This window comes from Phascolarctos cinereus, unplaced genomic scaffold (genome assembly GCF_003287225.1).
Source record: "Phascolarctos cinereus isolate Bilbo 61053 unplaced genomic scaffold, phaCin_HiC Scaffold_5;HRSCAF=322, whole genome shotgun sequence".
In the NCBI taxonomy this organism is placed as follows: domain Eukaryota; kingdom Metazoa; phylum Chordata; class Mammalia; order Diprotodontia; family Phascolarctidae; genus Phascolarctos; species Phascolarctos cinereus.
Genome location: NW_027555958.1, coordinates 9443564 through 9457231, shown reverse-complemented (window position 1 = coordinate 9457231; position 13668 = coordinate 9443564). Strand labels below are relative to the sequence as shown.

The following is a 13668-nucleotide window of genomic DNA, read 5'->3' as shown; positions in this document are numbered from 1 at the left end:
AAACATCCCCAGCAACCTTCTCAGTATCCGCCTAAGTCATGGCCCATACTTAACCACAGGATCAGTCACCTCCTTCCAAGAGGACCATGGAAGTAAATGTTTATGCTAGCAACCACAAGCACAAATAAGACATCACTTCTGGGCGAAGGCCTAAGGAAGGAACAAAGACCGTACTAACCGATGGATTTCTTCGGAATCTATGAGAGTATCGCTCGCTCTCTTCCTAACAAAGCAAAGGAAGAAAGAACAGTAAAAGGTTGAAAGCAGAAATGTCAAAAATGCTTTGGGGAAAAAAGAAACCTTGATATTCTAAGGAATAGTCTTAATGAGACAAAATAATCTAATAGCTGGGACTAACTTCCCTAAGAAAAGCTATAATTTGTCTTCTGTATTTCATTTTCTTTTGTGTATTTTTTTTGTGCAAACATAACATTTCTGCCATGAACATCAAATCACTGATTTTTTGGGTTCTTTGTCTCTCTCTCTCTCCCCCCCCTTCCCTTCCTTCCTTCTTTCATTCCTCTCTCTCTCTCTCTCTCTCTCTCTCTCCCTCTTTCCTTCTCTCCCTTCCTTCCTTCTTTCATTCCTCTCTCTCCCTCTCTCTTTCCCTTCCTTCCTTCTTTCATTCCTCTCTCTCTCCCTCTTTCTTTCTCTCCCTTCCTTCCTTCTTTCATTCCTCTCTCACTCTCTCTCTCTCCCCTTCTCTCTTTCCCTTCCTTCCTTCTTTCATTCCTCCCCTCTCCCCCTTTCTTTCTCTCCCTTCCTTCCTTCTTTCATTCCTCTCTCTCTCTTTCCCTTCCTTCCTTCTTTCATTCCTCTCTCTCTCTCTCTCTCTCTCTCCCCCCCCCCCCTCTCTCTCTCTCTCTCTCTCTCTCTCTCTCTCTCTCCCCCTCTCCCTCTCCCTCTCTCTCTCTTCCCCTTCCTTCCTTCTTTCATTCCTCTCTCTCTCTCTCTCTCTCTCTCTCTCTCTCTCTCTCTCTCTCTCTCTTTCTCTCTCGGCATCTAAGAGTTTGTATCACAAGCCTTTATTTATTTGAGCTATAACATAAAACCTCAGAAAGGGATTGTGGGGGCAGTAAAAGCAGCCAGAGGCAGGTATTATTCCTTGTATTGACCAAGGATAAAAGGGGTGGGGGCAGAAGCTCGGTGGTGGAGATGGGGCTCTGTACTCTATTGTGAATTACCCAGCAGACAGCAGGCAAGTGCGCTTGGGTATTGAAATGAACTTGCTCAAGACCATTCATTCCTAGCAGCCCTCACTACCCTTTACTTGTGAACAATAGATGCCCACGGTTCCCTGGAGGGTTGTTGACAAGTGCATAAAGTAGTTTTTTTCCTTTTTTTTTTTTTGGTATACCAGGAACTGCCCTGCTGTCACACAAAGGGCTCTCATGATTTTATGAGAAAAATTGAGTCTCCCTTTCAAAAAACTGTTGTATACCACCTAGCTTGATGGAGGGCGGCCTCTTTTCCCTAGGTAGCTTGGCAGGCCTAGAGATTAATTACTGTGAGTTCATCTTTTAGTGGGCTCTGTTCACCCTGAAGGATCCCCAGGGAATGGGAAAGCTCTGGTTAACTGAATATGCTGGTTAACCTCTCTATGGTATACCTCCAACAATGATGAGGCTGGGCTTGTGATTACATTGGCACAAGGAACTCCTTCTTCAATTTACAAGCTCAGAGAGTTGGGGGGGAGGGAAGAGGAAAGGGGAGGGGGCGATGAGGTATGAATGGACACAGTATCTACAACAGCAGGACTTGACCCATGGCTTCAAGGAGGGCTCTCTATCCACTACTTCCCACTGCCCCTCTCCAATTACCCAATTTCGAAGAATCCCCACAAAAACTACACTGACTTGTTCTGCTATAGATCTGATTCAGTTCGGAATTTGGCAACCCTTAAAGCAGAGGTGTCAAACTCACAGCCTAAATTCCAATTACACCAGATTAAAATGTAATTGGAAATGTTCAACAAAAATAAGTAAAAATACAATACAACATAGATCATGTTAATTTGTGGCTTTCTAAGGTTTCTATTTGAATTTCACCCCATTGCCTTAAAGGAGGCCATGATCTTCCTATGCTACTAAAGAAAACCATTGGGCTCTTTTTGTTGGGAAGAGTTTTGGCAAACTGGAGTTTACTTATTCACACTCCTTTAAATGAATATCAAATCTTAAGCTCATCGGGTCGTGAAGTCATTTTATATCACCTGGTGAGGCAGCTGAATGAATCTCAGATATTAATTACCACATGCTGTCACCTGGTTGGGGAGAGGGGGAAGGGCGGAGGAAAGTAGACTGACTCCATTTGTTAGACCATAACCCAATTAGTTTTACAGATCAGATCTTCATTTCTTTCTTTCTCTCTCTTTTTTTTTTAAAAGAATCATTTCTCAAATTAAACATCACAGGTAAAACTAGTCAGCAGACGGCCACTCTCACCTGCAGTGCTAACTGAATGTCCCATCTCTTCTCCCTCACTCTGAATACAGCATTGTCTCCTTTAAAAAAAAATATGCCCCAAATCTAGAGTCTTCTTGAGTTGAACTCACCTTGAACTCTTCCCTTGGTCTCACTTTGTACATACTAAGACTTCTGCTGAGTCTGACTCATGTACAGATATAGGGGATGGGGGAGCTTTGGGCCAAGCATTTAGTGGGATCTTTGCTAAGCTAAGGTTGGGACTTGGCATGACACAAACCTGTTCCCAATCATTGCTGGAAGAATCTATGCAGGCTTAGTCTATAAAGCTCTACATGGGGCTTAGAAAGCATTGTGCTTATGAGGACCCTGGGCATTACCAATTATGGCCCACCCCTGACCATTGGTGCTGCAATGAAATGATCAGTTATTTTCACTCCAATAACTCACATAAATGAATAATGAATTGCCTCTGTTTGCTTTTAAATGTCACCAGGGTTCCATTTCTGCTTTATAATGGGTCTCACTGAATTTTCTTATAGGAAAAAGGAAAGAGAAATTGTGAAACGATTCTATGAATAAATCCAGCTTTCAGAATACCTGATTCGTCAGGATGCCACGACCCTACTAAGAACCCCGTCGGCCCTTAAACTCATCTCAATGTCAGGGAAGATCCACAGAATTAAAGGCAGAAGAATTAAATGATAAACCATTTGGGATTTTTAAAACCTGTTATTCAAAAGGCATACCATCCACTGTTCGATGTCACCCCATTTTGTATCCAGCCCATAATATTTCTATAGATAGAAAGGAAAGAAAATTAGGTAAGAAACATCAGCGTGATAGGGTCCCAACATGCAATTCCAGAGTGCTGCGTTGCCCACCCCACCGAGACCAAGAGCAGGAAATCACACACATCCAGCCGGCATGCTACCACTAGCAAACAGCATGGTGGGATTGGGGACAGGGAAGGACCTTTTTTGGAGCTGACCCATGGGAGCTCTTTGTCAGAGGGGTCATAAGCAAAAGGATCTCCCTTATCTCTTTCTCCTCCCAACCCTTTTTGTGCCAAGAATATGGAAGGGAGTAAGGTGTCCCTTCAAAAGTGCTGCTGGAGGGTCTGGGGTTTAAACAGAAGCCATAGTTTCAAGCAAACATATCTATCTAGGGAAGTATAAGCCAAGAGCTCCTAATGGATTTGGGGGACAGCGGCAGAGTGGGGCAAAAAGGGGTTAATGAGTCCCCAGCTGGCTTCCTGGCTGAGCCTCAGAGCATGTAGCATCTCAGTGTCAAAATCCAGGCCCAGGAGGAATTTGGCCTTGACATTTTTATTGGATGCTAAGAAGGGCAGTTGCTGCTTCCTTTCCATAGGAGGGGTTCCGAACTTGGGGTCCTCTGATCCCTAAAGATTTCAAAGAATTTATGATCTTGCATGGGTGGGAAATGACATCTTTGTTTCAACATAATTAGTTTCCTTGGTGAGTCTATGTATTTTTTCTATGCATTTAAAAATATGATTCTGAGAAGGGGTCCATGGCTTCCCCACTACTGCGCAAGGCATCTCTACACCTCAAACGGTGAAGAGTCCCAACTCAAGATAATCATTTGAAAATGGAGCAAAAAGAGAAAGCCTCTGCAGGTGGTGTCTAGGGTGAGCCTTCTCCATTCCTTGCATCCCTTACCTTGCTTGGACCTCCCAAGGAAGGATGGAGTAAGAAGTGGCTGAAAACCCCAGGACGGGGCCTAAGCAGTAGTCCTTGGGTATAATCCTCTTCCATTAGACCAAGCAGAAGCAAGAATTCAGTAAAAAGTTGTACTGATGTCACTGGCTAAGGGTTCAAGTTAGACTGAGTGACATTGGAGATCCCATAAGAAATGATTGCTTCTAAACTAGTCATTCCCCTGGACTCTGGGCGAGTCACTTGGGAACTAACTCTCTGGGCCTCAGTTTCTCTATCTGTAACATGAAGGAGTTGAACCATGGGTCTTCCAGCTCGAGGTCTGCCTAGATTCCCACGATTCGAGGCATCTGCTTATTTCAGCCTCAACTCCCAGGAAAAAAGTCAACAAGGACCAGCCTCCTGCTAAGGCTGGGTTTTGGACGGTTGGTTTTCCTTGAGTCCTGAACTCTCCAAACACCACAGTTTGGGGACTTGCTTGTGACTGCAGGAGTGCACTGGCTACTATTTTTGGCCTGGTTGCTATGTGGCAGGCAGACTACAACCTCCCTGGCCTAAAATGGTCGGATTTTTTTCTTTTGGTGACAATGGGTAACACAGGCAGCAAGGAGGAAGAAGCCAGCAGGGTGATGTAAATGGGATTTAAAAATACACAAGGAGGGAGAACAGAGGAAAAGTCCTAGGGCCAAGGCCTGCCTCTGCCCAAATCCACCTACATTGAAGACAAACACAGCCCACTCCTGGAGCAAATAATTGGGGGGCCAAAGAGTGGTAGTCCTGAGGGGGTGGGAGAGTAGTGGTCCTGGTGAGGGCAGTCAGTGGTGGTCCTGGGGAGGGTAGGGGAGTGGCAGTCCTGGTGAGGGCACAGAGTGGTGGTCTTGGGGGGGCAGAGAGTGGCGGTCTTGGAGGGGACAGAAAGTGGTGGTCCTGGGGGGGGCAGAGAGTGGTGGTCTGGGGGGGACAGAAAGTGGTGGTCGGGGGGGCAGAGAGTGGTGGTCCTGGGGGGCAGAGAGTGGTGGTCCTGGGGAACAGGGGCAGTGGATTGTAGTGGCTCCACCAAAAGAGAGGGGTGCAAAGACCCCGTTGTCTCTGCCCTGATCTGCTGACAGTTGGGAGAGTCAATTACTTTCCTGCCCAGGGGTGCAGGTTACACATAGGTAAAGGAGGTTTATCTGTGGCCCTGCCAGCTCTCCCATGGTCCTTGTAAAGATAATAGGAGATAACAGCCTGAAGGGAGTTAGAGGTTATTAGAAGAAAGGCTGTGTGACCCTGGGAGAGCCAGCTAAACTCTCTGGGCCTCAGTTTCTTCCTCTGTAAAATAAGGGGGCTAGACAAGAAGGCCTCTTGAGTTCCTTCCAGCATTAGGTGGATAGTGCTGAGCTAGGAGGGCTAAGTCTAGGTCTTCAGAGGTCCCTCCAAGCTCTAGTCACTGAAGCGGTTTGCCTCAGTTTCCCCAACCATAAAATGGGGATCATGACAGCACTTACAAGAGATATTTGTAAGCACTTAGCCCAATACCTGGCATGCCATAGGCGCTTTAAAAATGTTTATTCCTTTCCCTTCAGCTCTAACACTGATCCTTGATCTGTAATGAATTGCCAATTCTAACAATAGAAAGAAATCATTAAAAAAAAAACCCAAGAAAAACCTGCTCTGGCAGGTTATCAACAATTTATGAACAACTAGAGTCATCCAGATGCAAAGAAGACAAAAAGGGGAAATACGCAGGATAACTCCTCACATGCTTTTATGTACTGTTTTCTGCTGCCCCCTCTCTCTCTTTTTTTTGTAGATAACCTTTCAAAAGATTGCAGAGTCACTGCAGGAAGTATTTAATTAGAGAAGCTGAGGTCCAGACCAGTCCCATTTGCATATGCTAATCATTCTCAGGGGCATCTGCCTGCTGACCTGCCCTCCAGCCACCAGGCCCCAGGGCTACCAAGTCCAGGACATAGCAGGGAAGTAGCAGGAAGCTCTATGGTGCCCGTCCCCCTCCCCCCCCACCTGGGCCTGGGAGGTCGGATGTTAGCAGCAGCAGCAGCAGCAGCCCAAGCTCCAGAAAGAGCCCATCCTGGTGTTAGCAGTGCTACAGGCAAGGCATGCAGTGGGAGGCGAGCCCAGAGGGAGACCAAGGGGACCAACTTTCAGGAAGAGCTTTAACTGGACTGAAGGCAAAAAGGCAGCAATCGATAAGCCAGCCTGCCGAGGGGCCGCCGCCTACAGAAGACCTTCATCGTGAGAGGGACAATGGAGAATGTCTTTTATCCTCAAAACGACCAATTCCAAAATCTACTCTCTACTTGGCAACTACCCCAGTTACCATTCTGTCTGCGGGTCCAAGAACCATGTGTCCGAGGGGATGGTTGTGGGTCTGTGGCACCACGGGAAGGTCTTGCACCCTCTCTAGGTTTAAGAGACCCGATTATGGATGGACATTAGAATGATTGATGCTGGGCATGGGAGCCTGGAAGGCCTGGGTTCGAATCCCTCCTCCGATACAGGATCATTCTGCGACTTTGGGTAAGTCACTTCCCTTCTCTGGCCTCACTTTCCTCATCTGTGAAATGGAGGCCTTGGACTAGATGATCTCTAAGGTTCTGTCCACGTAGAAATCCAGGAACTCTATGACTAAGATGTGGCCTCACCCCTCACTACCCAGACGTCACCTCAGCGCTGCAGGCCTCAGTCTTCTCCTACGTAAAATGAGGGAGTTGGGCTCCATCCCCTCGAGGGTCCCTGTGATCCCGTGACTGACTTTGGGTGGGTCAGATTGTTTATGTGCTTTAATTGAGGATAAATGAAAAGTTTTTTTAAATCCCCAATCCGACAAACCACAGGAAAACACCCCTATGCAGAAAGGCAATGAAATGGACCGTGACTGAGTTCTAAATGAGGAGCGTGACTCAGCCTTTTCGCCTGAACATGCCCATCTTCTCAAGCCTGGGCCTCAGTGAATGAACTCACCCATGACTTCATTGTGGGTAACGTTGGGATCACTGGCTGGGTTCTCTCTCCGGGTCTCCTCCCAGAGGAGGCCAGCTCAGCCTCTTCATCTCTAGAGGTCTTTGGGGTTCACAGAATGGGAGGAGTCAGGGTTGAGGCAGTCACTGAAAGCCCTTATCATTCTTCCAGCTATTTCCTGAATATGCAACGGCGGAAGGGTAGGAAACAGGGCTGACAGGTTCATCCTGCAGCCTGTAAGTGCATCTGCTCAGCTTTGCCACCATCCCAACGGACTTAAAGAAAACTTGGAGCTGAGATCAACGATGCTGTATTGGTGGGTGAGCATGTGAAGCACCGCAGGGAAGGGGAGGGTCAAAAATAAAAGAAGAGGCTGGCTTTTTCAAAGGATCCCCTGCTAAGTCTGGCTTCAGTTCCTGACCAAATCAGATCATGGGTGTTAAAACTGGGAGGCACCTTGGCAATCATTTGGTGAACATCCCCCCTTAGGCCCAGAGTAGTAAAGTGACTTTGGAATCAGAGGCCTTAGGTTTGCATCCTGGCTCTGACACTTACTACCACAACGTGTGACCTTGGGACAGTCATTCCACATTCCTTTGCCTGAGGTTCCTCATTCGCCAAAATGAAGGAGATGTAATCTCTGGGTCCCTTCCAGCTCACTAATCTGCTAGACACACTGATTGTGTCACTGCTGTGGCCCAGGTCACACAGGTATTATGCAGTAGAGCTGCAATTTGAAACCGGGTCACTAAATCCAAATTCAGCTTTCTTTTCACTACAAAAGGAAGGAGTGATAGCTACTGATCAGCATGTACGGATGCAGAACCAAGCATTCCAGGCTAACTTCAGTGCCTCTTTGGACAGGGTTGCCAGACTATTGACCCAAGGAATGCCTTACAGAGAGTTCACCAGGATTCCAGCAAGGCAGTCATTCGTCAGGCTCTCACGACATCCTTGGGAGAAGATTCAGGGAAGTGGCCTCAGTCAGTATCAACTCAGGCCCATCAGTCCCTACGTAAGGATCCTTGGAGGCTGCATGTTGGCGTGGTTTTAGAATGTAACATGATCTCTGTTTCATTGTAATTTTCTTTCGTTAAATGTTTCCCAGTTGTTTTAAGCCTCGTCTTTGATACCGATGGCCTAAAGCACAGCACAGTTAGGTGAATTTGGAACCGGCTGAATGATCAAACCAGAAGTGTTGATTAGCGGACTGATGTATGTCATCCTGAAGGCAGGTCTTTAGCAGAGTGCCACAAGGATCTGATCTCGGCCCTACTCTGTTTAATATTTGTATCAACAACTTGGATAAAGTAGAGATGGCAGACTTATTAAATTTGTGGATGACACTGAGAGGCATAACCAATAAAATGAATGATAAAACTGGGAAACAAAAAAAATCAACGAAGCAGATGAGAACACTGAGTGGAATCTAACACAAAGGAATTTAACAAGAATAAATGTAAAATATTACCCTTGGGTTCAAAAAATCAATTGTACTCATACAGGATGTAAACTCAGTGTGAGTCAGCAGTGTTACGGAAGCCAGAAAAGCAAATGAAAGTTTAGGCTGTTATTTAACAGCAGAAGAACATCCAGACTGAGGGATGTAACTGTTCTGCCATATTCTTCCCTGGTAAGAAAATGTGCAGCGCTCACTACATGGGGCCGTATCTTAGGAAAGATGTTAATAACCTGAAGGGTCCCTGGAGGGGTACCCAGGCTCATGAGGGGTCTGGAAACTGTGCCCCAAAATCAGTTTATGAAATTGGGAATGCTTGGCCTGGAAAAGGGAAGGCTTGGGGAGGGATATGAATGCTGTCTTCAAATATCTGGGGAGTGCTGTGAAGAAGCAAGGGGCAGATTTCACCTTGACACGAGGAGAAATTTTCTTATAGAAAGAGTTGTCCAAAGAGGGTCAGAAGGCATCAGGAGGAAGTGGGTTCCCTCTGTGAATGGACGTCTTAAAGCAGAGGTTGGATACTCATTGTCTGGGAGGAGGTAAGAAGGGGCTTCTGTCCTGGCCTGTGCCACGGTCCCTTCTGGCTCCTTTAGGCCATGGTCTGTTCTGGGGCCTCTAGGCCATGGACCCTTTAGACTCTGAGGTGCCGGGTTTAGTTTTCCCCTTCTCCTTAAGGCAGGATATAAGATAGAACTATCATCGGACTTCTCACCATTCCTATTTGGTGACAGTTTTTCACCAAATATTATGTTATTAAATGTATGATTTTTATAAGTTTTGCTGTGGTAAGTATGAGGTTATGAGCTATGAATTCTCAATTTTATGGTGAAAATCAATTTTTACAAAAGGATTCAATATTCAGAAATGTCTTCCAGGAAAGAGCCTAAAGCAATAGGATGGGCATTAGACTGCTAGGGAACCCCCCCCCCCCAAATAACCAAGCCTGAGTCTCAGCCTGGCTAAGCACTAGTAGAATGGCTTTGGGCATATTTTTCAGTCCACCAGCCTCAGTTTCTCACTTGTAAAATGGCAACAGTAAGAGCTGCCCTACTTACCTTTCATAACTGTCTTGAGAATCATGAGAACGATACCAAAGAAATCTCTGCCATTATTTTATAAAATAAAACAGTCCCAGACTGGGGGCCCCTGGCTCAAACCAACTCACACATTCAGCAGTCAACTTCTGCGTGTCTTGAGTTAAGGAAGTTATTTCTGAAAGGTGTTCAGGGCCTTAGCAAGGAACAGAAGGGACATGCAGGTCAGAAAAGCGATGCTCAAGCAAAGCCTACCTTTTGAACCTGATAGATCTAGAGGAAAAGGAGAAAGGAAAACAAAAGAAAGAAACAAAAGCTGACGTCATTTACAAAGTAGGACACGTGGAACCCAGAGAAGAAATGGCAACAAACATAAATAAAGAATGGCAGCAATCCAAAAACAGAAGACATTGGTGGAATTCCACTTTACTACTTCAAGAGTTAATCATTCCCTAAGGATCTCCCATTCCACTGGAGTCCAATCAGCACCTTGGAGAGCTCCCTGGAATTTTGGGGGTGGGGAGGAGGATTCTCAGGCTCTCCTTCTCAAGAAGATGATCAGATGAGCCAGGCGTTACCCCTAGTGGGGCTAAGTCCCTTTTCATTTCCCCCCCAAAATATTACCAAGACCAAAATTGTAAAGCACCTTCTCTAATTCCAAGGAATGCCTTTCGAAAAAACCAAGCAATGATCAAGTCCAGTGATTTCCCCTATTTCCAGACATCTTTTGAATACTGAAAAGATATTCACACTTGAGTGTTCCAAATAACCGGGATGTAAAGGAGAGAAGTGATATTATAATGTTTTGATTTACATAGTCCATAGGAAACAGAAGATAAGGCACGTTTCAGTTTGACAACTGGATATAAGTAGAAGAGGGGGACAAGGACACCTGTGATGGGTAACTCCCAGGTGACGAAATTCCCTCTACCAATGCAAGCAGGCATCTCTCTGAAACTTATCATCTTAGAGAGTTGTGTAGGGCACTGGAAGGTCAAGTGACTTGTTCAGGATCACACAATTGGTATGTGTCATAGGCAGGACTTGAACCCAGGTTCTAGTGGCTTCAAGGCCAACTCTCTACTCATGAGACAACACTGCCTCTCTTAATATGAATACCAAAAGGATAAGTAGAGTCTATTTTCCTGCACTGACATAAATAGTTACCTAAAATATTTCCAATTTTATGTTGAGCCTGTACAGTGTAAGAAAAAGAGATGCAGATGTAGGTCAGGTCTACGAGCAAAGAAGCCATCCTTAAAAATCTGAAGTCTCAGACATCTATTGACACCATTTGAGGGCAGCTAATTTAAGTCATGGTCAACTCAACAATGGTGGTCAAGTCAATTGGCACGGCTAATCCCCATCCAAGTTGGCTTTCTTTCCTCTAATGTAAACTAATCTAACCAGACCCATTCCTATAAAGCCAGGCAGGAGAAAACTTCTCCCACTTTCCCAGACAGTCTTATTCCCCATTACATGGTTCCAGACCATTCTTCCTCCAGTGGATTCCCTATTGGCTGTCTACATCCCTCTGAAAATGTGTACAGGGAATTGGCTCAGATGGACTCTTCCCATGAAACTCTTCCTTCCCATGAACTCTGGCAGTAGCGATGTTTCTATTCTTCCCAAGGATACTGCTTTTTGCTCCCTAGTGGTCCTGGTCCTTCTTTAAAACAGGAATTCACACCTTTTTTGTGTTGTAGGTAAAGCCTAGAGACCCCTTCTCCTAACAATGTTTTTAAATGCAAAAAAAAAAGTCAAGGTAACCAAAGATTGGGCAGCTAGGTGGCACAGTGGATAGAGTGCCAGGTCTGAAGACCAAAAGACCTGAGTTGAAATCCAGCCTCAGACATTTACTATCTGTGTGACCTTGGCCAAATCACTTCACTCTGTTTGCCTCATCTGTAAAATGCACTAGAGAAGGAAATGGCCAACCACTCCAGTATTTCTGCCAAGAAAACCCCAATGGGGTCATGACTGAAACAGCTAAACAATCATGATAGAATTGTTTCCTATCCAAGGTTACAGACCCCTTTAAATCTATCCACAGACTCCCAAGCCCATGCACCCCAGATTAAAAACTCCCTTTTTGAAGGAAACTTACGTAGGCAGAAAAAGCGTAGCAACAATTTAAGTAGCAAAGAGTTATGTTTGCCAACCACTGAACTTAAAGACATTCTGCTCGGGAGAATGCAGTCACCATGGCTTGCCTATGCAAAGGCAGAACAAAATGGCTCTTCCCAAAAGGTTGACCAATGATTCTTGTGATTCCTCTTGACCATTGTATGGGGTCACATACATACAAAATCATATGTACTCTGCCATTGCCAAATACAGGCCTTTCAGGCCTGTACAAGGAAGTAGGGTGGCAGTGAATGGGCAACTTAAAAAAAAATAAGCATTTATTAAACACCTACTATGTGCCAGGCACTGTTCTAGGCACAAGGGACAAAAAGTCAAAGAATGAAGAATCGAAGGCTTGGAATGACAAGGCTTATGACAAAATGCAAAATGGTCACAGACTTTAAATCAATGAAGTTCCCTATTATTCCTCAGAAGATGATGAGTTTGAATCTATCAGGGAAATGGAGGTTAACATGTTTTTATCTGTTCAACTATTGACCTGTCTGGCAATCCACTCTATGAGTTTCCCTATTTCTCCTTCCATGATCTCTAATAAAAGCTTCTTTTATCTTTTGCAGGGCTCCTTTGCCAAGGGTAACAGAAAAGAAAGTGATCCCCTGCTGCCAGGACTTTGTTTACTCCCTCCTTGAAAAGGGTAAAGTGTTTCGGCTTTCAGGTTATCACCTGGAGCACAGTCTTGAAAGAGGCCTGTGTTCTGGGGCCCAGGGCGCCTCACGCCAATGGGTTCTGACATCTAGGCAGCCTCACAGGGCCGTCGGTCCTTATGGGATTAATCTCCTGTGTCAGATTTAGGGCCGCATACCGCATGACCCAAATCCTAGGAAGAGTCTCAACCTATCACACTTGTGACCTACATCCGCTCATTTGAACAATAAGAAACCCAACACAGACACAAAGTGTAACCTGTGAGAAACCACCTGAGCCCTTCTTTGTTTCTTTAATGTGAGGCCCAGTTCAGGCCTTTATGCAGCCCCTCACTTGGACTACTGCCAAAGCCTGTCAATGGGGCCCTTCCAGCTCCTGATGTGGGATCCTACGTCACTTCCGCTCCTGGGGTCCTCAGTTTCCCTATCTGTAAAATCAAGGGTTAGACTCAGTGGTCTCTGAGGTCCCTTCTAGCTCATAAGACCCTGAGATCTGAAATCATTGCAGCTCCCTGGGCCTCAGTTTCCCCATCTGTAAAATCAGGAGGTTGTATGTGATGACCTCTGAGGTCCCTCTTGGCTATAGATCCAGGATCCCAGGAGGGAGAAGGAGAGAGAGAGAGAGAGAGGGTGCCCTCCTGTCCCCCAGGCCCATGCACTTTCCACAGCATCACGGGACAAAAGAGGTGGGTGTATTACACATACTGGTATGTCCCGGGCAGGGACTCCCTGTTTGCTGTTGAGGCTGGTGTGTGTTTGACTAGCTGGCTAGCGATGCCTGCTTGTACAGGTACAGGAGCAAGAGAGAGCCCGGGAAAGGCCCAGCTCACCCAAGCCCTCTGGGCTGACATGGCCCGAGGCTTCTGAACCCCCCACTCTTCCTCTGACAGATTGGAGAAATCAAGGAACTAGACCAAGGTCTGTATTAATAAGTGTTGCCAGTCTGAATCAAGGAGACAGTGGGGGATCACAATCTGAGGCTATTCTGCACTGATCTGACAGCTTAATGACCAAGGCTAAAATGGAGAAGAATTTAGTTGTACTTAAAAAACAACAACCATTTATATAGCACCTACTGTGTGCTAGGCACTGTGCTAAGCACTTTATAATTATTATCTCACTTCATTCTCACCACAACCCTGGGAGGTAGGTGCTATTATCATCTCCATTTTACAGATGGGGAAACTGAGCCAAACAGAGGTAAAGTGACTTGTGCAGGGTCACACAGCTAAAACGTGTCTATGATAGGATTTGAACTCAGGTCTTCTTGACTCCAGGCCCTGTATTCTATCTATTATGCCTCCTAGCTATTTGAGAATA

General features: G+C 45.7%; 1 protein-coding gene across 34 annotated transcripts in view; it reads right to left on the bottom strand.

Moving 5' to 3' along the window:
* The window catches only part of LRRFIP1 (LRR binding FLII interacting protein 1), a 201290-nt gene that overhangs the window by 71705 nt on the left and 115917 nt on the right, over positions 1-13668 (bottom strand). For 21 of the 34 annotated variants that reach the window (XM_020972215.2, XM_020972216.2, XM_020972217.2 and 18 more), the window contains exons 3-5: positions 9812-9829; positions 3173-3220; positions 179-223 (exon numbers count right to left, since the gene is read on the bottom strand). The exons of the other annotated variants lie outside the window; for them this stretch is intronic. In XM_020972215.2, coding sequence (XP_020827874.1) covers positions 179-223; positions 3173-3220; positions 9812-9829 — 111 coding nt within the window. The remainder of the gene's footprint in view (positions 1-178; positions 224-3172; positions 3221-9811; positions 9830-13668) is intronic. 34 annotated transcript variants of the gene reach the window in all.